The 27,448-nt window shown below is 45.0% G+C and overlaps 1 protein-coding gene across 1 annotated transcript in view; it reads left to right on the top strand.

Annotated features, from left to right (window-relative positions):
- PIWIL4 (piwi like RNA-mediated gene silencing 4) overlaps positions 1 to 27,448 on the top strand; it is a 347,467-nt gene that overhangs the window by 55,376 nt on the left and 264,643 nt on the right. Inside the window, exon 4 of the mRNA XM_075337494.1 lies at positions 5,919 to 6,044. Coding sequence (XP_075193609.1) covers positions 5,919 to 6,044 — 126 coding nt within the window. The remainder of the gene's footprint in view (positions 1 to 5,918; positions 6,045 to 27,448) is intronic.

Raw genomic sequence — 27,448 nt, 5'->3', positions numbered from 1 at the left:
ATAGATAGAGGGATAGATAGATAGAGGGATAGATAGATAGAGGGATAGATAGATAGAGGGATAGATAGATAGAGGGATAGATAGATAGATAAATAGAAAGATAGAGGGATAGATAGAGGGATAGATAGATAGATAGATAGAAAGATAGATAAATGGATAGATAGATACTGTAGATAGATAGATAGATAGAGGGATGAATGCATGGATGGATGGATAGATAGATAGAGGGATATATAGATAGATATACAGTGCATTGCAAAAGTATTCAGCCCCTTTGAATTGTTCAACTTTTTCCCACATTCCAGGCTTCAAACATAAAGATAAAAATGTTAATGTTCTGGTGAAGAATCAACAACAAGTGGACACAATTGTGAAGTTGAACGAAATATATTGCTTATTTTAAACTTTTACAAAAAATAAATAACCTGAAAATTGGGGTGTGCAATATTATTCATCCCCTTTAAGTTAATACTTTGTAGCGCCCCCTTTTGCTGCGATTACAGCTGCAGTCGCTTGGGGTATGTGTCTATCAATTTTGCACATCGAGAGACTGAAATTCTTGCCCATTCTCCCTTTGTAAACAGCTGGAGCTGAGTGAGGTTGGATGGAGGCGTTTGTGAACAGCAGTTTTAGCTCTTTCCACAGATTCTCGATTGGATTCAGGTCTGTACTGTGACTTGGCCATTCTAAAGGGGGCTTTACACGCTGCGCTATCGTTAGTGAATTATCGTCGGGGTCACAGTGTTTGTGATGCACATCCGGCGTCATTAACTATATCGCAGTATGTGATACCTACGAGCGACCTTAAACGATTGCAAAAGAGGTTAAAATCGTTTGCCGCGGAGAGGTTGTCCTGAAACCAAAAATCGTTGTCTGCTTATTAGCGATGTTGTTCGTCGTTCCTGCGGCAGCACACATCGCTATGTGTGACACCGCAGGAGCAACGAACATCTCCTTACCTGCGTCCCGCCGGCAATGCGGAAGAAAGGAGGTGGGTGGGATGTTACATCCCGCTCATCACCGCCCCTCCGCTTCTATTGGACGCCTGCCGTGTGACATCACTGTGACGCCGCACAAACCGCCCCCTTAGAAAGGAGGTGGATCACCGGCCAGAGCGACATCACCGGGCAGGTAGGTCCGTGTGACGGGGACTAACGAGGTTGTGCACCACGGGCAGCGATTTGCCCGTGTCGCACAACTGACGGGGGCGGGTACGATCGCTAGCGAGATCACAGCGTGTAAAGTACCTTTAACACCTGGATACGTTTATTTGTGAACCATTCCATTGTAGATTTTGCTTTATGTTTGGGATCATTGTCTTGTTGGAAGACAAATCTCCGTCCCAGTCTCAGGTCTTTTGCAGACTCCAACAGGTTTTCTTCTAGAATGGTCCTGTATTTGGCTCTATCCATCTTCCCATCAATTTTAACCATCTTCTCTGTCCCTGCTGAAGAAAAGCAGGCCCAAACCATGATGCTGCAACCACCATGTTTGACAGTGGGAATGGTGTGTTGAGCGTTGATGAGCTGTGTTGCTTTTACACCAAACATATCGTTTGGCATTGTGCCCAAATAGTTTAGTTTTGCTTTCATCTGACCAGAGCACCTTCTTCCACATGTTTGGTGTCTCCCAGGTGGCTTGTAGCAAACTTTAAATGGCACTTTTTATGGATATCTTTGAGAAATGGCTTTCTCCTTGCCACTCTTCCATAAAGGCCAGATTTGTGCAGTGTATGACTGATTGTTGTCCTATGGACAGACTCTCCCACCTCAGCTGTAGATCTCTGCAGTTCATCCAGAGTGATCATGGGCCTCTTGGCTGCATCTCTGATCAGTCTTCTCCTTGTTTGAGATGAAAGTTTGGATGGACGGCCGGGTCTTGGTAGATTTGCAGTGGTATGATTCTCCTTCCATTTCAATACGATCGCTTGCACAGTGCTCCTTGGGATGTTTAGAGTTTTGAAAATCTTTTTGTAACGAAATCCAGCTTTAAACCTCTCCACAACAGTATCACGGACCTGCCTGTTGTGTTCCTTGGTCTTCATGATGTTATCTGTGCTTTAAACAGAACACTGAGACTATCACAGAGCAGGTGCATTTATACGGAGACTTGATTACACACAGGGGCTTATATTTATTATTATTATTATTATTATTTATTATTATAGCGCCATTTATTCCATGGCGCTTTACAAGTGAAAGAGGGTATACGTACAACAATCATTAACAGTACAAGACAGACTGGTATAGGAGGAGAGAGGACCCTGCCCGCGAGGGCTCACAGTCTACAGGGAATGGGTGATGGTACAATAGGTGAGGACAGAGCTGGTTGCGCAGTGGTCTACTGGGCTGAGGGCTATTGTAGGTTGTAGGCTTGTTGGAAGAGGTGGGTCTTGAGGTTCCTCTTGAAGATTTCCACGGTAGGGGAGAGTCTGATGTGCTGAGGTAGAGCGTTCCAGAGTATGGGGGATGCACGGGAGAAATCTTGTACACGATTGTGGGAAGAGGAGATAAGAGAGGAGCAGAGAAGGAGATCTTGTGAGGATCTAAGGTTGCGTGCAGGTAGATACTGGGAGACTAGGTCACAGATGTAGGGAGGAGACAGGTTGTGCATGGCTTTGTATGTCATGGTTAATGTTTTGAACTGGAGTCGTTGGGCGATGGGAAGCCAGTGAAGGGATTGGCAGAGTGGCGAGGCTGGGGAGTAGCGAGGGGAGAGGTGGATTAAGCGGGCTGCAGAGTTTAGGATAGATTGGAGGGGTGCAAGAGTGTTGGAAGGGAGGCCAGAGAGCAGGAGGTTGCAGTAGTCGAGGCGGGAGATGATGAGGGCATGCACTAATGTTTTTGCAGATTCTTGGTTAAGAAAAGCACGGATCCGGGAGATATTTTTGAGTTGTAATCGGCATGAGGTGAAGAGGGCTTGGATGTGTGGCTTGAAGGATAGAGCAGAGTCGAGGGTCACTCCAAGGCAACGAGCTTGTGAGACTGGGGTGAGTGAGCAACCATCAAGTTTGATGGAAAGGCTTGTTGGAGGAGATGAGTGAGGAGGAGGAAAGACAATGAACTCTGTTTTGTCCATGTTAAGTTTTAGGAATCGTGCAGAGAAGAAGGATGAAATAGCAGACAAACATTGTGGTATTTTGGTTAGTAGAGAGGTAATGTCAGGTCCAGAGAGGTAGATCTGTGTGTCATCGGCAAAAAGATGATACTGGAAGCCGTGGGACTCTATGAGCTGTCCCAAGCCGAAGGTGTAGATGGAGAACAGCAGGGGTCCAAGAACTGAGCCTTGAGGGACACCGACAGATAGGGGGCGAGATGAGGAAGTGGTGTGAGAATGGGAGACGCTGAAAGTTCGGTCGGTTAAGTATGAGGAGATCCAAGATAGGGCCAAGTCTGTGATGCCCAGAGATGAGAGAATCTGTAGTAGGAGGGAATGGTCTACTGTGTCGAAGGCAGAAGACAGGTCCAGGAGGAGGAGGATAGAGTAGTGTCGCTTGGCTTTGGCGGTTAGTAGATCATTGGTGACTTTGGTTAGGGCAGTTTCGGTAGAATGATGTGGTCGGAAGCCAGATTGAAGCCGGTCAAAGAGGGAGCAGGAGGAGAGGTATGAGGACAATTCAAGATGGACATGCTGTTCCAGTAGTTTTGAGGCGTAGGGGAGAAGGGATATGGGGCGATAGTTTGACACAGAGGATGGGTCACGGGAGGGCTTTTTGAGGATGGGTGTAATAGAGGCATGTTTAAAGCATGAAGGGAATACACCACTTGCTAGTGATAGGTTGAAGAGATGGGTTAGGGCTGGGATGAGGACTGCGGTGATGTTGGGGATGAGGTGCGATGGGAGCGGGTCCAGTGCACAGGTGGTTAGATGTGATCTTGAGAGTAGAGTGGAGAGATTGTTTTCTGTCATGGTGGAGAAGCTGGATTTGGAGGAAGAGGGATGAGTAGCTATGATGAGGGGCTGTGGTGATTGTGGGCCAAAGCTTGCTCTGATGTTGTCAATCTTCCGCTTGAAGAAAGAGGCAAAGTCTTCAGCTGAGATGAGAGGAGAGGGAGGTGGTGCCGGAGGACGGAGGAGAGAATTGAAAGTGTTGAATAGCTGTTTAGGGTTGTGAGAGAAAGAAGATATGAGGGATGAGAAGTAGGTTTGTTTTGCAGCAGTGAGTGTGGACTTGAAAGTGGTGAGGGACTCTTTATATGCAATGAAGTGCTCAGTGGAATGAGACCTCTTCCATCTGCGCTCAGCAATTCTGGAAGCCCGTCTCAGTTCTTTAGTCTGCCTTGTGTGCCAGGGTTGCCTGTTGATTGTGCGGGTTTTGGTGTGTGTGAGGGGGGCAGCTGATTCGAGAGCTGCAGAGATTGTAGTGTTGTATAAAGTTGCAGCAGCATCTGCATTATGTAAGGAAGCAATGTCTGCAAGAGGGAGAAGGGACAGAGAAAGGGCGTGTAAATCAATGTGTTTGATATTTCTGCGAGGGTGTGAAAATTTGTGGAGGGGGGGTTGGATACTTGGAGAAGAGAGGGAAGAGAATGTGAGTAGGTTGTGGTCAGACAGGGGGAGAGGCGAGTTAGAGAGGTTAGATAGGGAACAGAGGCGAGTGAAGATGAGGTCCAGCGTGTGGCCATCTTTGTGAGTAGCTGCAGAAGACCATTGGGTGAGGCCGAAGGAGGAAGCGAGTGTTAGAAGTTTGGAGACAGATGAGTGGGAAGTGTCAATGGGGATATTGAAATCACCCATGATGATGGTGGGGATGTCGGTGGAAAGGAAGTGTAGTAGCCAGGTGGTGAAATGGTCAAAAAAGGCAGTGGCTGGTCCTGGAGGGCGGTAAATGACAGTCAGTTGAAGGTTGGAGGGGGCGTAGATGCGTACGGAGTGCACCTCAAAAGAGGGGAGAGTAACAGAGGGTGGTAGTGGAATTGTTGTAAAGGAGCATTGGTCGGACAGGAGCAAACCAACTCCTCCACCATGCTTGTTACTGGGGCGGGGGGTGTGAGAGAGTTGGAGACCGCCATAAGAAAGTGCAGCAGGAGAGGCAGTGTCAGAGGGGGTGAGCCAGGTTTCTGTGATGGCGAGGAAGGAGAGTTTATTAGTGATGAACAGATCATGAATGTAGGATAGTTTGTTGCAGACAGAGCGAGCGTTCCATAGAGCTCCTGTTAGTGGGACTAGAGGAGCGGGGGCTGGGTGAATGGGTATGAGGTTTGCGAGGTTGCGGAAATTTGTGTTAGGTTGTTGAAGAGGGTTTGAAGTGACAATAGGGATGTGGTGAGGAGGACCAGGATTTGAAGCAATATCCCCAGCAGTGAGGAGAAGCAGTGAGAGTGTTAGTAGGTGGGAGCAGGAGAGGCCATGAGATGGACGTGTGCGTCTGGAGACACTGGGTCAATATCAGTCATTTACGACAACATTGGATCATTCAGAGATCCTCAATGAACTTCTGGAGTGAGTTTGCTGCACTGAAAGTAAAGGGGATGAATAATATTGCACACCCCAATTTTCAGTTTAATATATTTTCCAAAAGTTTAAAATAAGCAATACATTTCGTTCAACTTCACAATTGTGTCCACTTGTTGTTGATTCTTCACCAGAACATTAACATTGTTATCTTTATGTTTGAAGCCTGAAATGTGGGAAAAAGTTGAAAAATTCAAGGGGGCCAAATGCTTCCGCAAAGCACTGTATGTGGTTTAATGATTTTTTGTAATATAATTTTTTTTTATTTTAGATGTATTTTATATATTTATTTTAGTTATTTATTCTAGTATAAAAAAAATTAAAAAAAAATTGTTTGTAAAACCTGGCTTCAGAAAAATTATCAGGTTGCGAAAGACCAATGGGTATTAAAAGGCTTATTGTTATAGTCCAGTGAACGCCGGATAATAATCTCTTTTTCTTCTCCTCCCTTTTCCTTGTTTTAGGCACGGTGTCCGCCGGAGAAGGACATTATGTACTCGCAGAGAGAGGACGGAGACTTGGACGTTATGTTCAAGATTTGGGAATCAATTCCAGACTGACCATGGCTCATGTGAAGGATCGTAAAGCAGGTATTGCATAAGTGATCATGGGTTCAAGCCACTTAGGTGGCTAGAAATTTTTTCTAAAATGTGTATAATTTTTTTTTTCTTTTTTGTTAAATAAAATAAAAATTTGAATCATCTCAAGGAAAAAATATATGGTATTGCAATTGCCGAAAATGTCTAACCTACGAAAATCATAAAGAAAACTAATAAAATGACAAAATTGCCTTTATTTATCAATGCAAACACCCTCACTTAGGGGGAAATAAAAGATTTCGAGGGGATCTGAATAGTACCTGCTCAATGCCATGGGTGGGGAGGTAGTTGCCTAAGACAACACTGCAGGATCTGACTACAGACAATCTTTGTTTGTAGTCTGTAACCAAGGAGACACAGTGGTCTGCATAGGAGCTGTATGCACAGAACGGCAGAATGTTATAAATGCTATTTGGAAAGCTTCTACATTTTTTTATTTAAAGGGGTTCTTCACTACCCAAATAACCCCTTCTCAATTGAAATATTCTCCTGTATAAATTAAAAAACAGAACTTACACCTGTAAGAAATGAGAGCTGCGGCTGCTCTCTGGATTCCTCCGAAGGAGAGAGTGAAGCAGCCGCTGGCGGATGCAAAGCATCACGAGTGTGTCACGGCCTGATGTGATCCCAGGGGGATCTGGGATCAGAAGATCACAGTGTATAGTTGATCGTAGATCCTCTTTAGGGCCCTCTCGTCATGTACCCTGAGTTGGAGTTTATTTAATTCCATTCAATGCTGAAGGGGTTAAGGTTCCTTCCTATCCTGTAGTGATCTAACAGGTGATTGTAATCTCAGCTGCAGCCACTCCCTAATGCTATAAATATCCACTCCTCCGTATGTCGGCTGTAGCTCACTCCTATGCTGTCCACTTTGAAGGAACTTGCCTCTGAAGGAGCTTAGTCGTTCGTTCTGTTGCAGCTTAGAAGTTTCCTGCTGGAGAAGATGTGGAGTGCTGTTTTTTGTGTCTTTCCTTACCTGTTTGTCTTACCTTCCTCATGTTGTTTTATTGTAGTGGCGACACTAGCATCTTTCTGGCCTTTACGCTAGCCAGGGTGAGTTCTGGGTCGGCAAGTGCCTAGGCCTGTGACGGCGCACAGGGGGAAAGACCCATCTAGGGATGTTAGGGAGTACAGGGATAAGACTGAGTTGTAATCTCAGCTGCAGCCACTCCATTCTGCTACAAGTATCCATTCCTCCCAATGCCAGTTATAGATCATTCTGTGCGGTCCACTTTTAATGTGCCAGTCTCTGCAGAAGCTCAGGTGTTGCTTCAGTTGCAGCTGAGATGTTCCTGATGAAGAAGCTGTGCAGTGCTATTTGTTGTGTCTTTCCCTACCTGTTTGTCTTACCTTCCTTGTGTTGTTTTATTGTATTGGCGAGACTAGCATTTGTGTGGCCTTTACAAGTCAGGGTGAGTTCAGGTCTAGCAAGGGCCTAGGCACGTGACGGCGCATAGGGGGAAGAACCCGTCCAGGGACAGTAGGGAGTGCAGTGATCAGCTTCAGGTAAGTGTTAGGAGGTGACCACGCTCCTCTCTCGTAATGCCAGTGTCTTGCTGGCCTTCACACTAGCCAGGGTAAGTTCAGGGTCAGCGATGGCCTAGGCATATAACAGCGCTTAGGGTGAAGGACCCATCTAGGGATGTTAGGGAGGGCAGGGGTCAGCCTCAGTTGTAATCTTCTGCAGCCACTCCCTTCTGCTATAATTGTTCACTCCTCCCTATGCCAGTTATAGATAATTCTATGCGGTTCACTTTTAAAGAGCCAGTCTCTGGAGAAGCTCCGGTGTTGCTTCAGTTGCAGCTGAGAAGTTCTGGCTGGAGAAGCTGTGGAGTGTTATTTCTTGTGTGTTTCCCCACATGATTGTTTTCCTTGTGTTGTGCAGTGGCGAGACTAGCATTTTGCTGACCTTTACAAGTTAGGGCGAGTTCAGGGCCAGCAAGGGCCTAGGCACGTGACGGCGCACTGGGGAAAGACCTATCTAAGGACATTAGGGAGTGCAGTGATCAGCTTCAGGTCAGTGTTAGGAGGTGACCACGCTCCGCTCTCCCTAGCCCCAGGGTTTTTCCTTTGTTACATAGCTTGCTGTGAGTTCTCTCCCTCCCGACATGACACAACAACACCACGCGAGTCCCCGGGGCACCCAGCGCCGCCATCGGAGGTGAGTATAAATTGTTTTTATTTAACACGACGCAAATATAGCAATTGAGAAAAGATTGTCCAAGTAGTGGACAGCCCCTTTAAGTCATTGACACAATAGACAAGGCACTGCAGTAGTATAGATAGCGTTTACAGCTGAATCCGGAGCAGAGCCGTTCCGGTGATGTGTGCCGGGAATTAGCAGGTCACAATGACACGATGATCTCTTATGTTGTCAGTGAGAATTTCAAGATCTCAATCATTGGGTTTAATTCCAGCAGATTTGATATTCGTAGCGTTACATTGGAAGAGCTCTGTTGTTTTCTGTCGCCATGCAGGGTGGAAGGAGTGCGTGACATTTTTTTTTTTTGTTCAGGTCGCTGTATAAATTCTCCTCCGGCGGATGCATAACCGAGGTCTTAGTAATAATGTATAAAGCAGCACAATAAACACTCGCTTCCCGCGGTTTGTACTTTATGCAGCCCAGAACCCCGCTGCTTTACCCAATAGTTCTGTCGTGCCGCTGGCCTGTCTATAGGTTATCTGAAATAATGACTGTCAGGACTATTTATTTTCCATCTCGGTGAACTGAATATTTATTTTTACCTGCAATGCCTGAACATGGAAAGTGCCTTCTGCAGAGAGCGAAAAAGCCAAGACAAGGTGACAGCGGAAAAGTTTTGGCACCAAGTAATGGGGACAACTGATTGGAGGAAATAAGTTTTCCCGCTGTCGGTTTATAGACCCATACGGGGAAAAAAATGTATCTTTCAGGGTGTCGGCTATTTTCAACGAATAGAAGGGGTATAGTTTTGGTTTCGGGTGATCGAGTTATCAACAGGGCTCAACAATCAGCAAGTTGCCTTGTTATAATAATAATAATACAGTGGAACCTTGGATTATGAGCATAATTGGTCCGGCAGTGTGCTCTTTAACCAAGTTAAGGCCACTTTACACGCTGCGGTATCGGTACCAATATCGCTAGCGAGCGTACCCGCCCCCATCGTTTGTGCATCACTAGCAAATCACTGCTCGTGGCGCACAACATCGCTTACACCCGTCACACATACTTACCTGCCTAGCGACGTCGCTGTGACTGGTGAACCGCCTCCTTTCTAAGGGGGCGGTTCGTTCGGCGTCATAGCGACGTCACTAAGTGGCCACCCAATAGCAGAGGAGGGGCGGAGATGAGCGGGCCGAACATCCCGCCCACCTCCTTCCTTCCTCATTGCCGGCGGCCGCAGGTACGGTGAGTTTCCTCGTTCCTGCGGTGTCACACGGAGCGATGTGTGCTGCCGCAGAAACAACAAACAACCTCGCTACTCACCTGTCAACGATTTTTGGTGTTGGAGCGACCGCTCCAATACCAACCATTTTTACCTCTTTTGCGATCGTTTTAGGTCGCTCAGAGGTGTTACACGCTGCGATGTCGCTAACGACGCCGGATGTGCGTCACAAACACCGTGACCCCGACGATATATCGTTAACAATGTCGCAGCGTGTAAAGCCCCCTTTACTCTTATATCAAAGCGAATTTTCCCATAGGAAATAATTGAAACGCAGACAATTCGTTCCACAGCCCAAAAATATTTGCTGTATTTATACAAACTTATTACAGTAATACAATATAATGTACTGAATTCATATACATTTTTACAGTACACTAAGGCTACGTGCCCACGTTGCGTTCTGTCCCTGCAGAAATTTCTGCAGCGATTTGAGCAGCACACGTGCGCTTCAAATCGCTGCAGAAACACTGCGTGAAAAAGCCGATTTCATGCGCTCTGGATGCAGCCCCTCCCATAGACAGAGCAGGGGCTGCATCCAAAGCACACCAAAGAAGTGACATGTTGCTTTTTAGAACGCAGCGATTTGGCAGCATGCAAATCGCTGCGTTCTAAAACGCAACGTGCGCATGGATTATGCACAATCTTCATAGATTGTGCTGCGGACGCAGGACGCATGCAGTTACGCTGCGGAAAGAACGCAGCGTAACTGCATGCAATACGCACACGTGGGCACTGGGCACAGAGCCTAATACAAAATACTGTAGTGTACAGTACGAAACATGTAAAGCAAATTAAACTGCACTTTATCTTACAATAGAATTGTTGGCGTGCGAGAGGTATAGTACAAGCAATGTGCTGCACTGGTTAGCCGAAAGAAAGTACAATAAGATATCCACAAATGCAAAATAATACACATGCTATATAGTATATACTGTACTGTGCAAGGGTATACAGTATACAGTACATATATACAGAAAGTTACCTCCAGAGCGGGTCAGAGCTTGGTGAAAGGACGGACCCGGAAGTGTGCACGGTGGGAATTTGCTCTTATTACAAAGCATTGCTCTTAAACCAAGTTACAAATTCTAATCTTTGCTTGTCTTGCAAAACGCTCTCAAACCAAGTTACTCTTAATCCAAGGTTCCACTGTATTTATTCAGTTATATAGCGCCATTAATTCCATAGTGCTTCACATACACCAACAGCACTATCCCCATTGGGGCTCACAATCTACATTCCCTATCAGTCTTAGGACTGTGGGAGGACCCCGGAGGAAGCCCATGCAAACACTGGAAGAAACATGAAAAAAGGGCAAGACCAAGGATCTGAGTGACTATAAAGAATAAATTGTAAGTCGACTGGGTAAGAACGTCGAAAACAGCGGGTCTTGTAAGGAATCTACAAAAAATGACCCACCTGGTGAACCTGGCGACCGAGAGAAGTGTAGCCGGTAGAGATGAGCAATTCGTATTGTGCATCCCGGCACCAGTGCGGTCCTGCGTGGCAGTGTCAAACGGAGATATTCACAAACCAACCAACTGTCATGGCGGCGTCTGGTTCTGTTCAGACTACTGATTTTGACCCTGTATGATAACTTCTCTGATGTCTGTAACCAGCGCAGGCAGACTCAGGCACCGACCAACAGATTGGTAGTTCATAGGCAGGATAGTAAAAGTCAATCTCTGCTGGTCTGCTTGTGAGTGATCATTGATCACATGTTATGGGGGAGCCAATCACATCTCCTTCCCTCCTATATATGCTGGCTGGATCCTTCCACCTATGCCAGCTATAGTACATTTTAATTGGTCTGGGGATGTGTAATGATCCAGACTCTCTGGTGTGATACCTGTTGCTGACTGGGGTTGGGGAGTTAACCCTTATTGGTTTTCCCTTGTCTGTCCTTATCTGGTTATCATACTCCTACGTTGTCCCTCCCTGGGGGGGGGGAAAGGGTATTACAGTAGTATTTTTCAAGAGTATAGAAAGGCACGGTACTCAGACGTCTCCAGTGGAGGGTTCTGTTCAGACTACAGATTCTGACACTCCGCCTGATAACTCTTCTGCTGTCTGTGATCTACGCAGGCAAAACTTGGGTATCGACCTGATGAGTGCTAATTCAGAGGCAGGCTTACAAGAATTAATATCTGCTGGTCTGCTTGTGAGTCATCTTTGATCACATGTTGTGAGGGAGCCAATCACATCTGCTCCCCTCCTATATATCCTGGCTGGACATATCCATTAGTGCCAGCTATAGTTTATCTTCGTTGGTCTGGGGAGGTGTGGGGATCCACACTATCTGGTGTGATACCTGTTGTTGAGAGTGGTTGTGGAGTTAACCCTTGTTGCCTTTTGTTGGTACCCTCCTGTTCTTGTTTTTCTCCTGAGTCTCTCTTTGTCTATTCCTGTCTATGTGCAGTGTGTCAGAGTTTTGGTTTTCCCTAGTCTGTCCTTATCTGTTTATCATCTCGGTCCTGCCCCATCCCTCCCTGGGGGGTTTTAGAGTAGTACTTCTCAGGAGTATAGTAAGGCACGGGATTCCAGCGTCTCTACCAGTAAGAGTAATCCGGAGTTGAGGGATAACCTATGGTCCCCTAGCGTAAGGGACAGCATAGGAACCACCTGCCACTCGCTATCCCGAAGTAACATTGTGACAGGCAGCCCAGACACTAGGCATCCTGGGTGCCTCTGGCTCTCACTAGTCCCAGAGAGTCTATGACAGAGTCAAAGCCTCAACAAATCAGACCTGTTTTGGTGGCGTAAGGTGGTCAGTCCTCCATACTATTACACAGATGGTTTTAAGGTTATGGCTGTGCCTACCTCCCATTTACTGGACCTCTGTGCAACTGTTTTGCCCCCTCATGTCAAGGTTGTGGGTGTCATGGCTTGGTTTGAGCATTTGATCTGGTGACCTGTTGTTGCATGGTCAGTTTCTCAGTTTGCTGGACTTACTCTCCTGTCCATATCCTGATGGTTCCTTTTGTCTTTGTTCTCCCTTTTTGGTTCGCCCCTCTCTAGATGTTTCTGCCCATTTTGGCCTTGGATGGGTTATATATGTTCACCTTTCTCTGAATTTCCTTTCTGGCTTTACCTCTAGGTGGACTTGTTTCTAGAGGTATGCCTTTGGGTAAACACCACTTGAGTTTCTGCTGTGAGTAAGTTTGTTTTTCATCCCAGCACCTATTCTTTTCACCTTATATGAACGTATTTTAATATTTTCACTGGGTTTTGTGTGTTACCGCACATCTTTTTCTCCGCTTGTAGGCAGTGTGTTGCCTCCTCCCCCTGATCCTTCAGGAAGTACAGGAAACTCCTTGACAGCCTTTTAGGGAGTCAGGTCCTATGTGGTGTTTTTAGCTGTGTGTCTAGGGTTTTTCAAGTCTCTACAGGGACCTTTTGTTTGTGGGCGCGTCTTCTCCTTGTAGCAGGTCTTCTTCTTTTCCTTTCTGTGTGTGAGAGTGTTAATGTTCATAACAGTCGTTGTCCTGCCTATACCACCCCAACTTACTATATGTCAGTATGGAGGTTCTTGCACCTCTTCTGTAAAGGTTTGCTCCTTAAAGGGATTTCCGAGCTCATTTTTGCTATGAAATAAACATAGTGGCCCTTTTTTGATATGCCTACAAAGCCACACTTATATTTATTAGGTAATTTTTCAGGTCCTTTCTTGTCACCTGAATGCACCGCCGTACTCCTGATTTGTTGATGTGTATTACTTCAGATCTGAAGCTGAAAGCTACACCTACCATGATTCATATCGCTCAGATCGGAGCTCCAGCATGGACTGCCCGTCCACCGCTCCCTCCCAGAGCGCTGATATGCATATTGCCTACATTTCTCAAGTGTTTTGCTGAACTGCCCACCGTAAACAACCTGTAACGGGGAGATATGGGGGATAGGGTGGTACAGGGCTCATAGGCTCACCCTACAACTAGGGACCCTGAGCTGTCCCTTATCCCGACGGTAGACCTAGCAGTACTCAGGGTCGAGCCTCCATCGTGACCCTGTCTCCTGTCCAGACCCTAACAACTGTATCCCCACCACCCAGGGGATAGACCTGTATGGAGCCCAAAACCCACCGACAGAACAACTAAAAACCTCATACACACCAAAAACCTACAGCAGGAACAATCAAGGAAATACGGGTGAGGAATAATAAGGGAAAGGAGGTAGAACAAAAACACTCAACTTGCACGAACCGCAGCAGACAGCAGAGCAGCAACCACCTCGTCCTCTCTGCTCCAGGGCTAGCTGCTAACTGAATAGAATAACCAGCACAATACCCAGGAAGCAGGGGGCTTATATCCAGGACGGAAGTTATTAAGTGATGACAACTGAGCAAGTCTGCTGCTGCACCAGTGAAGGAATTAACCCTTAATGTGCCTGAAGAAAAGAAAACACAGATGGTAAATGAGAAAGCTGACCCTGAGTCTGTCCTTATGCGCGTGACACAACCCCTGAGATAATACATAAGCCCTTCTCCTGGAAACCTCTTTAGAGTTGCATTCACTTTTCAGTTACTTGCTCTATGTTTATCCTTTCTTTTAAAATATAGGTTTTATGTCATGCTTTATGTTCCCATGGTCTCTGACTTATCAGTCTTCTTGACCCGATATCTTTTTGTTCCTTCTTGCTACAGCTGAGAGATACAGAGATAGAGGGTCCTACTTCTTTCTAGTTAAAGTTTTATCTCACCCTAGTGCTGGATTCACAGCTGCTCTGCGCAGTACTGCTGAATAATGTCCTCCATGCTGCTGCTGCTTCCGAACATATGTCACATTGATGCAGGAGTCTCTGATTGTGTGTGCTTGTAACGTCGGCGTTTTGGTTGAATACCTACGCCGGTGCGCCCTTGCGCCGATGTCCCTGCACTCTCCTCCCCCCTACTCAGCTGGGATACCGCAGCTGTTTCCTTTTGGTTGCTTGCGCAGTTCCCTGCTCAGCTGCACTGCCACTCCTGTGTTGTTTGGTCCTGTGCTGTCCCCACCTGCCCGGCGGTCACCTAACCCTGGCTCAGCTGCCACAGTCCCTGAACGCCGCTCTTCCCTTGTCTGGGTGGGTTCTGGTTCCCCCTGTGGTCCAGTTGGGTCCCTCTCACCCTTGGGTTACACTCACCATCCACGCGCTCGTCGCCTCATTTCCGGAGGTGAGCTCCGTGACAGTATGCTCGGCTTCGGACTCTGCTGAGCCTACGTGTTCTGTAGGACGCACACCTGACCCCCTCTTGTGGTCAGTGTTTGCCCAATTTAATTTTTTGGGACTTTTTTTTTATTTCAGGCTTTCTGAAGAGGGGGCATTAGGAGGGGGATACTGTAACATCGGTGTTTTGGTTGAACACCTATGCCGGTGCGTCCTTGCACCGGTGTCTTCACTCTCCTCCCCGTTACGCAGCTGGGATACCTCAACCGTTTCCTTTTGCTTGCTTGCTCGTTTCCCTGCTCTACTGCACTGCCACTCCCATGTTGTTTGGTCCTCTGCTGTCCCCCTGTCCTGTTGTCACCTAGCCCTGGCTCAGCTGCCACAGTCCCTGGATGCTGTCCTTCCCTCGTCTCAGTGGGTTTGGGTCCCCCCTGTTGTCCAGTGGTCCACCTCACCCTTAGGATGTGCTCACCATCCCAGCACTCGCCGCCTCATTCCCGGTGGTGAGCGCCTTGACAGTTTTCTCGGCCTCTGACTCTGCTGAGCCTACGTGTTTTGTAGGACGCACACCCGACCCCCGTTGTGGTCAGTCTTTGCCCGATTTAATTTTTGGGACTTTTTTTTTTTATTTCGGGCTTTCTGAAGAGGGGGCATGAGGAGGGGGATACTGTAACATCGGTGTTTTGGTTGAATACGACGATGCATCCTTGCACTGATGTCCCTGCACTCTCCTCCCCCCCACTCAGCTGGGATACCGCAGCTTTTTCCTTTTGGTTGCTTACGCGTTTTTCCGCTCTGCTGCACATCACTCCCATGTTGTTCGGTCCTCTGCTGTCCCTACCTGTCCTGCGGTCACCTAGCCCTGGTTCAGCTGCCTCCGTCCCTGGACTCCGGTGCGTCCTTGCGCTGATTTCCCTGCACTCTCCTCCCTTTACAGCTGAGATACCGCAGCCGCTTCCTTTTGGCTGCTTGCGCGGTTCCCTGCTCTACTGCACTGCTACTCCCGTGTTGTTTGGTCCTCTGCTGTCTCCACCTATTCTGCGGTCTCCTATCCCTGGCTCAGCTGCCACCGTCCCTGGACGCCGCCCTTCCCTTATCTAGGTGGGTCCGGGTTCCCCCTGTGATCTAGTGGGTCCACCTCACCTTTGGGATGCGCTTACCATCTCCACACTCGCTGCCTCATCCCTGGCGGTGAGCGTCGTGACAGTGCTGTATATGGGAGACATCATAGCAGCTACTCTTCACCCACTAGCTCAGAGACAGATGGAAATTAGACATAGAGCTTGCAAAGGGGAAAAATGCAGGATTACAAATAGGGATATTCCTCGTACTCTTCTTACACACTAGATTGTTTTGGACCAAAATAGGCTTGGTCCTTAAGGGGTTACACGTCACGTTGTCTCTTTTTTCGTTTACAAATTATGACAACTCGACGCCGAGACTTTAAATATTTGCTCAATCCATTACATTGCTGATAAATTATACATACGGAAAGCTAAGCGAGGAAAGGGAGCCACCTCCTCAGCAGTGATTCAGTCCCCTTGTAATTAAAAATTGATGGTTAAATAAAACTGGCATAATGCATTATCACTATTAATATTTGATTGGCTGTAAACGGTTCTGGTATTTCCTTAGGACGTGGGAAAAAAAATTGTATAAACACGAGCAAAATACCAGTGTCTGTAATATAAATAGAAGAACCCGAGTGTTTCTGTGAATAGAACAAATTGTGTAAAATTTAGTGAATGCAGCTGTGTGGCTTACGTCACCCTCCACCATATACATTAAAATAGTTGAAAAGTTGTATACTGTAAAAGTAATGAATGGGAAAACGGCATCACAGCTACACTGCTCAGTACTGCTGCATAATGTCCTCCATGCGGCTGCTGCTTCTGCACATGTGCTACATAGAGAAAGAAGAGAGCAGGAATCCCTCAAGTCAGCTTTCTAGTAAGGGTTTTATCTCACCCCAGTGCTAGTACATTAGTACCGCTGAGTTAATGTCCTCCATGCGGCTACTGCTTCTGCACATGTGCTACGTAGAGAAAGAAGAGAGCAGGAATCCCTCAAGTCAGCTTTCTAGTAAGGGTTTTATCTCACCCCAGTGCTAGTACATTAGTACCGCTGAGTTAATGTCCTCCATGCGGCTACTGCTTCTGCACATGTGCTACGTAGAGAAAGAAGAGAGCAGGAATCCCTCAAGTCAGCTTTCTAGTAAGGGTTTTATCTCACCCCAGTGCTAGTACATTAGTACCGCTGAGTTAATGTCCTCCATGCGGCTACTGCTTCTGCACATGTGCTACGTAGAGAAAGAAGAGAGCAGGAATCCCTCAAGTCAGCTCTCTAGTAAGGGTTTTATCTCACCCCAGTGCTAGTACATTAGTACCGCTGAGTTAATGTCCTCCATGCGGCTACTGCTTCTGCACATGTGCTACGTAGAGAAAGAAGAGAGCAGGAATCCCTCAAGTCAGCTTTCTAGTAAGGGTTTTATCTCACCCCAGTGCTAGTACATTAGTACCGCTGAGTTAATGTCCTCCATGTGGCTGCTGCTTCTGCACATGTGCTACGTAGAGAAAGAAGAGAGCAGGAATCCCTCAAGTCAGCTTTCTAATAAGGGTTTTATCTCACCCCAGTGCTAGTACATTAGTACCGCTGAGTTAATGTCCTCCATGCGGCTGCTGCTTCTGCACATGTGCTACGTAGAGAAAGAAGAGAGCAGGAATCCCTCAAGTCAGCTTTCTAGTAAGGGTTTTATCTCACCCCAGTGCTAGTACATTAGTACCGCTGAGTTAATGTCCTCCAGTCTGCTTGAGTGCTAAAATGGAATCATAGAGGATCACTTCTTCTATGATGTCTGTTGTAAATTCATAGTTTCAGACATTGATGTTGATGACGTCCTTTATTATCAGAACGTTGAGGGTCCCATTCTCGGAGCCTCCACTGAGCCATTGGTTGAAGGCATCACTCATTTTGTAGAAGCGGTAGCTGGTACTCCAGCTCACTGCTGCTCAGTTGAAGAGAATCTGCGCTTTTAGGTAACTTTACAGAAAGGTTGTATGTAATTGAGTAATAAATTTCCCATTTTTTTCCAGTTTATAAGAGGCATCGGATTATAAGATGCACGCCAAACTTAGAGGAAAAAAAGGTACAAAAAAAGGGGGGGGCCGTCTTACAATCCAGTGGTATCTTACCAGGAGGGGGGGACGGCAGCGGTGGTGGAGCGATGTCACAGGGACGGTGGGCGGGTATCCCAAATCTTCGCAGCGGGCGCTGTGAGAGGTAGGCAACATCCAGAAACTGTTCTCAGTGCAGGCTTCAAATAAATGGTGCCTAGAGGCAGCGCGTGCGCAGATAGAGCAGAAATCTCATCTGCGCATGCACCACCTTCAGGTGCCATTTCCTTAAGTCCGCTGTTGGGAGATCGATGGGTGGGAGGTGGCCCTTGCACAGGTGAAATCTTAAGCCAAGAGTGCCATCTGCGCACGCCACGAATCTGGACGCCATTACTCAAAGCCCGTACTGCGGACATTTTCAGGATGGCCCCTGTCTCACTGCTCGCAGCACAGCACCCGCAGCATTTTATAATCCGAAAAAATGCAGTATTTCTTTTCTGGCAATTATTTGACTTGTCTTCTGCGTGTTCGCCTCTTTTGTCTGTGTCTAAATTTGCAATTAACTCTGAGCTGGTGGGTAAAGACTAGCTGTTATGATGTCTGCCATACAAATCTCAGCACACCATTCCTTTTCTTCATTGTTTAGGTACAAATGGGGACAAAATTGTCAGTATCCTTCTGGTAAAGTAAGAAAAACCCACAATGGACACTGTCATTATTTGATAGTCAGTAAATATAAATTTAAAATTACTTTTGTTAGTTTCAAGTTATTTCAAACAAGTTGATTTTGAATTGTGGTTGAAAATAAAAGTAATGAAATGGCCTGGATAAAAATGATGGTAACCCTAGAAAAGATTGAAAATATTTTGACCATAAGGACATGTGAAACTAAGGTGTGCCCTGTAATTAGCATCACAGGTGTCTACAAACTTGTAATCAGTCAGTCTGCTTATTTGAAGGGTAAAAAGTAGTAATTGTGCTGTTTGGTATCATGGTGTGTAACAGAAAGCTAAAGAGAAAGGTGTCTCAGGAGATTAGAAAGAAAATTACAGACAAACACGTTAAAGGTAACGGCTATACGATCATATACAAATATCTTGATGTTCCTGTTAGTACAGTGGTATATATTATCAGAATATCTATACGACTAAAGCCAACCTACCTGGATGTGGTCGCAAGAGGAAAACTGATGATAAATTGAAGAGGCAGATAATATGAATGGTAACTGAACAGCTCAGAACAATTTCCAAAGAGATTAAAGCTGAACTTCCAGGTCCATCAGCGTCAGATCGCAACATCTGTCACTGTCTGGGCCAAAGTTGACTTCATGGAAGATGATCAAGGAGGAGACTAATGTTGAAAGCAAATCATAAAAATATGAGAATGGAATTTGTCAAAATGCACGTTTACAAGATACATAGCTTCTGGGAGAATTTCCTGTGAACAGGTGAGACAAAACTGGTGCTTTTTGGCATCACAACAGCTCTATGTTCACAGATGCAATAATAAATCATACTAAGAAAAGAACATACCCACTGTGAGACATGTAGGAGGCTTGATATGTTTGGGAGCTGCTTTGCTGCATCTGGCACAGAATGTCTTGAATCTGTGCAGAATACAATGAAATCTCAAGACTATCAAGGCACTATGGAGCAAAATGTGCTGCCCAGTGTCAGATAGGTTGGTCTCAGTCGCAGGTCATGGGTTCTCCTACAGAATAATAACCCAAAAATAAAGCAAAAAACATCCAAGTAGAGCATTGAACTATTCTGAAGTGGCTTCTGTGAGTGCTAATCTAAATCCTGCGTCATCCACACAGAGGCCGCCATTGCGCTGCAGACGATGACAAACACTAGCAGCAGCGCCTCACCTGGGGAGGGTGAGTAAAGCACAGCTGTCAAGCGTATGTTTTTGTAGCATGGCAGTCTGTTGGTGATAAACGCCATTCTTTGCAATGGTGACTTTTTACACACACCCCTATGTGGATACAAAATATTGTTCTTGCATAGGGGCCGTCTTATGATTGTGTCCGCCCCTGCACAAAGGCATTTTAAAGATATGGATTTTATCTAATATTGCTTATGCTTGCCGTGAAACAATACTAATCACAGCGATAGGTGCATCACAGTATAGCAAGAAGACTTGCCGTAGTTGAAATTATTCATCACCATCAGAAACAAACACGAACAGTGGAATTATCCCTTCATTAATATTTATAGCATTGCAGGAATATTCCTTATTACGGAAGAAAAGTCTCCGTGCCGTTATTAAATAAAAAATATCTGTAGCTGCAGCTTGACCTTCTAAATCTTCATTAACGCGCTGTTACATTTTAATAGGTGTATGACTTAATGAGGCTGAAGCAAATTTCTTCCTTAGAAAATTATGCCGGGTTTAACACGGCTCCTAACCGGAACATGGGCTGAATAAAGAAATAAACAGCACTGTGAATGGCCTGATTAGTTCAAGTCAGGCTCAGTAATAATATGGAAATGTACCATAATTTTGGGTTCTCCTGGTCATTGGGACATCAGGCGGCGTCTGCCACGAAATCTTCTTGCTCTACATCAGTGGTCCCCAACTTTTCTGTCCATTAGAGCGATATTCAGCTCTGAGACAGGGTCATAAGCCACATTCAGCTCTTAGGGAGAGTCGCGAGCCACTTTCAGCTCTGAGAGAGGGTCACGAATCACATTCAGCTCTGAGAGAGGGCCGTGGGCCACATTCAGCTCTGAGAGAGGATCGCGAATCACATTCAGCTCTGAGAGAGGGTCGTGAGCCACATTCAGCTCTGAGAGAGGGTCATGAGCCACATTGAGCCATATTCAGCTCTGAGAGAGGGTCACGAGGCACATTCAGCTCTGAGAGAGGGTCACAAGGCACATTCAGCTCTGAGGGAGGGTCGCGAGCCACATTCAGCTCTGAGAGAGGGTCGCGAATCACATTCAGCTCTGAGAGAGGGTCGTGAGCCACATTGAGCCACATCCCGCTCTGAGAGAGGGTTGCGAGCTACAATCAACTACCACCCTCTCACAGTATTGACACCCAGAGACCTCATTACCAGTACAATGACAGCCAAAGTTTTTCCACAAAAGCCACACCAAGGACGTAAATCAAGAGCCAGGGGTTCCTACCTTACCCCCATTCAGATCTGCTCTTCTGTGAGGGGCCACTCACAAAAGTCACCATCTGGAGAGCTCGTTTTCATAGCTGTTTACTAGGCCTGGTGCCTATGTACAAACTTGGAAGACAGTTGCGAGTCAAACATCACTGGCCCGTGAGCCACTTGTAGCTCCCGAGTGACAGGTTGGGGACCCGTGCTCTACATTGTGTTTATGCTTGACATTGTTTTGACGTCAGCCTGTCTGCCCAAGGTGGAACGCATGAACAATAGAAGGAAAACTCTGCCAACAAGTTACAAACACCAAATCTCCAGTGGTTGGGGTGTTACCAGAAACCTGACAAACCACATTTTTGTCATTGGTATCCATTTACAACAGATCCATTGTGGCTTCAAACGATGAAACAAGTGAACAGTCAGATCTTGAAGTTGAAATCAGGAAAAATAGTCAAGTGTAAAGATCTAAGTGACCTTTACAAAGAGCCAAGCTTGTGGTGACTGGGTCAGGTCTCAAACACATGGTAGATCTAGTGGGAAGTTACCAGTGTGCGGTGTGGCGAAAAGGTTAACCATGGCACCCAAGGATCAGTGATGCGCATGTAGACTGTCCACGGGACAGGACAAATTGTACATAAAGTTAAATCTGCCTTTTGTAAAGTGGCGTCAGAATATGTTAGGTAGCATATCTCCAGAATGGTCTTCTTACGTTGACCCTTGTTTTTACCAAAAATGCCTACATTTGGCATATGAGAACGAGAACTGACCGATGGGGAAATGGGAGAATTTGGCCTACTCCGATAAATCTCACACTCTTTTACATAATCCGAGCTGCCAATTACAGAATGTACTCTGGGAAGAAGACAAGGCACCAGAGGCAATGTCCTACCACTAGTGCAGGCTTCTTGCGAGAACTCTGCTTGCGTAATTTTAGAGGGGGGATATCTGCTGACAATAATCATAATAGGGCTCACACTCTCTGAGCATTAAAATGTAATATTGTACAGTGTTTCCTGTAAATAAGACAGTATCTTATAATATTTTTGGCTCCAAAAGATGCACTAAGACTTATTTTCGAGGGATATCGGGTGTGTCAGTGTGTGTTTCTATGCAGCTGTCACTCTCAGATGAGGAGAGCCGCCGGCCACTATGAGCAGTGCTCTGCGATCTTCAGTCAGTATTGACAGTCTGAGTGAATCCCTAATGCCATGCACAGGTGGGGAAGGGGGTGAATATTCATTATTTCATTAACACAAAAAGTTTCAATCATTAACTCCAACAGAGGGGTGGGCGGGGAAGGGGGTGAATATTCATTATTTCTTTAACACAAAAAGTTTCAATCATTAACTCCAGCAGAGGGTTGGGCGGGGAAGGGGGTGAATATTCATTATTTAACTAACACAACTTTCAATCACTAACTCCAGCAGAGGGGTGGAATTATTGGCTGGAAGAGGGGTGAATAATCAGTTCATTAAATAGCGGGCACATGGCTATAAACTTCCGGGGCTTACAGCAACGTACACCAGTAAAAGTTACATATCCTGAAAGGGCTGCCCAAGCCACATGTCAGGATACTATTACGGTATGATGATCCGCAGCTAGGGCTTATTTTTGGAATAAGACTTATATTTAAATTGACTATTTTAATGTAAGAGAGGCCTTTAGTTGCTTAGAGGGGACTTTGGGTTCCTTTGTGACCTTGCCTGATTTTTATATGCGTCACTCTTGGAATCATCTCTGTTAGTCAACCCCTCCTGAGGAGAGTACTATTGACCTTGAACTTATTGCTGGATTGATGGAGTCCAAACTCCTTATATAAAGTTTTTTAACCTCTTCCAACCTGATGACCATCAAAAACGCTTCTTCTCAAGGTTCTCAGAAATTTCCTTTATGTGTTCTAAGATACACCTCCACAAACATGTTGTGAAAATCAGATTTTGAGAGATGTTCTACAAATAAAAAAAGTCGCCCATCTACACCTGATTGTCATTACATTGATTGAAAACACAAGACTTTAATTTCAGCTTCAATTATCTGCTAATCGTAAAGGTTCACACATGTCTGTATTTGACTAATTTTTTTTTATTTGGTTGTCTTTATCTACTTTTAGGACTTGTAAGTAATCTGATGTGCAAATTTATGCACAAACCTGAAGAATTCTAAAGGTGTCACAAACTTTCAAGCACCATTATATTTGTAGGGGTGAGAATCTACACCCAAGTGACCGTCCGGTCACAGTTATTGAATGTCGTTTGGAAAGAGCTCTCTGGTTTTAAGCCTATACAAAATATATTATGCTAATGATGGCACCACACACCGTTGCATACGTTGTGCCATCATTGCTCTTATAAATGGGAGGATGTCACCTTTTGGACTTGTGTGGTCATTTGCAAAACGTTTTGAAAATGCCTGGACGCAGCATGACTTTATGGCTTCACCTGAACAGACGCCTCGACTTTCCCTTATTGCTTACAATATAAGCACTGCCCACTCTATTCTCTACTTGTACGGATCTCTATAGAGTAAAAAGTAATGAATTTGCCTTCTATTTAACAAAGTGCAAAGTTAAAACTCAGGTGTAGGTCTGGTCCCTGGCTTTTAAGACACTGAGGAGAAGACATACGCAGTTTAATACTGCTTCTGTCTTCTCCTTTGCCAGTTACATAGCACTTAGTAACAGCTATGCAGCAAAAAAAGGGAGGATGGGCATCGCTAATGCTTCCATAGGACATGGCGATCACATGGTGGATGGGTCTTACCAGACTCAGATAATGTGTGCTTCTCAAGCTTGACACAACAGGAGGCCGGTTTCCCCTGTAACTAGGGCTCTTAGAATTGCCCCATTACAATGTGAAAAAAATGAACAATAATAATAATAAAAAAAAAAGTTCCCCAAAGACCTTTTATGATCTCTCAGGAGCCAAATTATGTAAAATATAAATGCATAAAACATCTGCTAAAAAAATTGACATCTGTCAAAAATATAATTTGAGGGTTTTTTTCCCTTATATAAAATACATTTTATTACCTAAATGAAAAAAAAAATCAACATATAAGGTATTAAAAACAGGAAAACCGTAGTATTAAATTGTGCAAAAAATATAACAATGTTTATTAAGATGTACGAAAACACACACAGGACACACAGAAAATCAAAAGGGAATGGCCATAAGTAAAACCACTAAAAACAGCATGGAAAGGGGATATGTAACTGTTAAGCAGGGACAGAAAATAGCTGTGTAGCTATGAAATGCCCATAGACCTGGACCAGTTATGAATGTCTCATGCAAAATACATCATAAGTAGGTACTGCATATGTGACCATGTCAAACAGAGAAGAGACATTATATACCCCAAATTGTGGAAAAATATGGCATATAAATATGGCATGTAAAAACCTAATAGGTTATAACAAACACACAATGAACATATTAGTAACATTGCCTATAGGGTACAAACATGACAGTCACCAGATTTCTAGGAGAAGAAAGTGCTATGTGCAAGAAATACTAGATATCCCAGCAAAGGGTATCCCCACCAGAATAAGCCCCCAGGCCATCCAACGCACGTTTCGCCAGAATATAAATACCCTACTTCATCAGAGGGGAAAGGCAAATTCCTTCAATACATTATTTGATGTGAAGCATGAACAGTTAAAACAAAAAAACCCCACCAAAAATCTTTATTTTTTTTGATATTTGCTTCACAAGAAAAAAAAAACTTAAATTACATGGTCATTTATATGCAGTATTATGAAATAATACAATTTGACATGGGTAAAATAAAGTCTTGTACAGTTTAGTCAGTGGAAAAAAATAAGAAAACGTTATTGCCACTGAAAAGTGACGAAGCAAAAAATAAAATAAAATTGGCCGGTCATTGAGGCCTTTTTTGATATGGTCATTATGGGGTTAACATTCTATTTGTTTTTAAACTTTAATTTTCAGATTCTTTGAATCTTTGAATTTTTTTCTCCAATTTCACTAACTGACTGTCCCCATATGTGTACGATCTGGAGTACGATGGTCAGAGACATCCTGATGTGAAGCGAATAAGGTTGTTTGGAATGACTGTTCCTGTTTTGTCTGATCCATCGTAGACGCGTGTAATTGTATGGACAGTCCGGCTATATCCTCGTGAATAAATAATGGGAGTTCCATCACTGGCTGTCGGGTACGGGCGACTCTGTCTCCTTCTGCTGATTACTTATTTATTCTCCTTTGTCTGTGATACCAGCGCTGTGGCCGGGAGCCGTCATTTTCAGTGGAGACCAGACGGATAAAAGGTAGATGTAGTTCCAGACATAGGCATGAATCACATCCTTCACTCGTTAGCACTACAAAGAAGAAAAGCTACCACCGCCTGAAAAATTGGATATCCTGATGAGGACCTGTCCGCTCTCCTGACTTGTAGGTTTTTGTAGCTATTGGCATTTCCAATGAATAATAAATAACTTCTGGAACAATTTAGCTCTTTGTCCTTCTCTATTATTCCTCCTAGATGTGTATAAATAAAGTGACAACAAGTCTACACAGTCTTAGGTCACTTTCACACTTGTGTATTGTACAAAGTATTTATCGGAGAAGATCCTTCCCAGATTTTTAAAAAACGTATAGTGAAAGCATGTGCATTTCTTAAATGTTTGGGATCTTTTCCGGTTTTTAACTTTCAAAAAGTGGCCAAAAAACTGCCACGTGAAAGCGGCCTAAAGGCCCCGTCACACACTACAATATATCGGGCAATATGTTGTCGGGGTCACGTCGTAAGTGACGCACATCCGGCATCGTTTGACATATCGTAGCATGTGACAGCTACGAGCGAGTGTTAACGAGCAAAAATACCTTATCGCTGCTCGTTGACACATCGTTCATTTTCATAAAGTTGTTCCTCCTTCTGCGCGCCGGTTGTTCATTGTTCCCGAGGCAGCACACATCGCTCTGTGTGACACCCAGGGAACGATGTACTGCAGCTTACCTGCGGCCGCCGGTAATGCGGAAGGAAGGAGGTGGGCGGGATGTTACGTCCCGCTCTTCTCCGCCCCTCCGCTTCTATTGGGCGGCCGCTGAGTGACGTCGAATGTCCCTCCCCCTTCAGGAAGAGGATGTTCGACGCCCACAGCGAGGTCGTTTTGAGAGGTAAGTACGTGTGACGGGGGTTAACGACTTTGTGCGACACAAGCAACAAATTGCCCGTGACGCACAAATGATGGGGGCGGGTGCAATCGCTCATGCGATCGCACGACATATCGGCATGTGTGACGCCGGCTTTACACTCACAGACATGTCAGAAGAGCTAAGAGGTGGTCCTAGGGATGAAAAAGAAATATGGATCCTTAGAAACAAGAACATTCTGATACAAGATGTCTAATTACTATATGTACTATAGCATATTTTGTTATTAACTTTTACATACAAAATATATGTATAAATGCCAATGATCATACTAACAATGACAGATTGGTACAGAGGTGGAGCAGACCCTGCCCTTAACAATCTACAAGTAATGGGAAAGGAGATAGGGGTGGAAGAGAGGCAGCAAGGCCGGTGGTGGTGGCGAGGTGGCAGCTGGGTCTTGTAGGCTGTAGAACGTCCTCAAGAAATGAGTATTCAGGTTCTGCCTGAAGCTTCCGAATTTAGGAGACAATTGGACGTGTTGGGATGCTGAATTCCAGAGGACTGGGAGATGCTTGGGAGAAATTTTGCAGGTGATTAATGTATCCGAGGACAGAAGTCTATTGTAAACCGGAGTTTACATGGTGGAAAGCAGGGGTCTCAAACTCAGCTGGGGGAATGGGCCGCACATAGAAAAAAAAAATTGAGGGGGGCCGCATTCCTTGCAGGACAAAGTGTGACATTTTTAATGATTCCATGTTTTTTTTCTATACACCTTTGGATGACTATTTTGAACATTTTTTTGCTTGATTATAACAAACCTGCACTTTTTTGTTTAGTTTTTTATATATATATATATATATATATATATATATATATACAGTGCTGGCCAAAAGTATTATTACCCCTGCAATTCTGTCAGATAATACTCAGTTTCTTCTTGAAAATGATTGCGATCACAAATTCTTTGGTATTATCTTCATTTAATTCGTCTTCAATGAAAAAAAAAAAATTGTCATAAAGCCAAATTGGATATAATTCCACACCAAACATAAAAAAGGGGGTGGACAAAAGTATTGGCACTGTTTGAAAAATCTTGTGATGCGTCTCTAATTTGTGTAATTAACAGCACCTGTAACTTACCTGTGGCACCTAACAGGGGTTGGCAATAACTAAATCACACTTGCAGCCAGTTGACATGGATTAAAGTTGACTCAACCTCTGTCCTGCGTCCTTGTGCATATAACAAGGTGTGTAAATGTGAGAAAAGAGGGTGCAACCACATTAGTTTAGTTTGTTATTTTTGTTTACCCCCTCAAAATGTTTTCCGTTTGTTTCTCAGTGGATTTCTACAGATTAGCGGAATTTGACAGCTGCATGTTTTGCTGCGGGATTCCCGCAGCAAAAACAATTGCATGTCAATTGTTTTCCGCACGTTGCTGCGGGATTTCACTCCATTGACTGCCATGTAATCGTGAAATCCCGCAGG

This window comes from Anomaloglossus baeobatrachus, chromosome 2, assembly GCF_048569485.1.
Source record: "Anomaloglossus baeobatrachus isolate aAnoBae1 chromosome 2, aAnoBae1.hap1, whole genome shotgun sequence".
NCBI classification, from domain to species: domain Eukaryota; kingdom Metazoa; phylum Chordata; class Amphibia; order Anura; family Aromobatidae; genus Anomaloglossus; species Anomaloglossus baeobatrachus.
The sequence above is the reverse complement of the archived record's forward strand: the minus strand, read 5'-3'. Positions and strand labels throughout refer to the sequence as shown.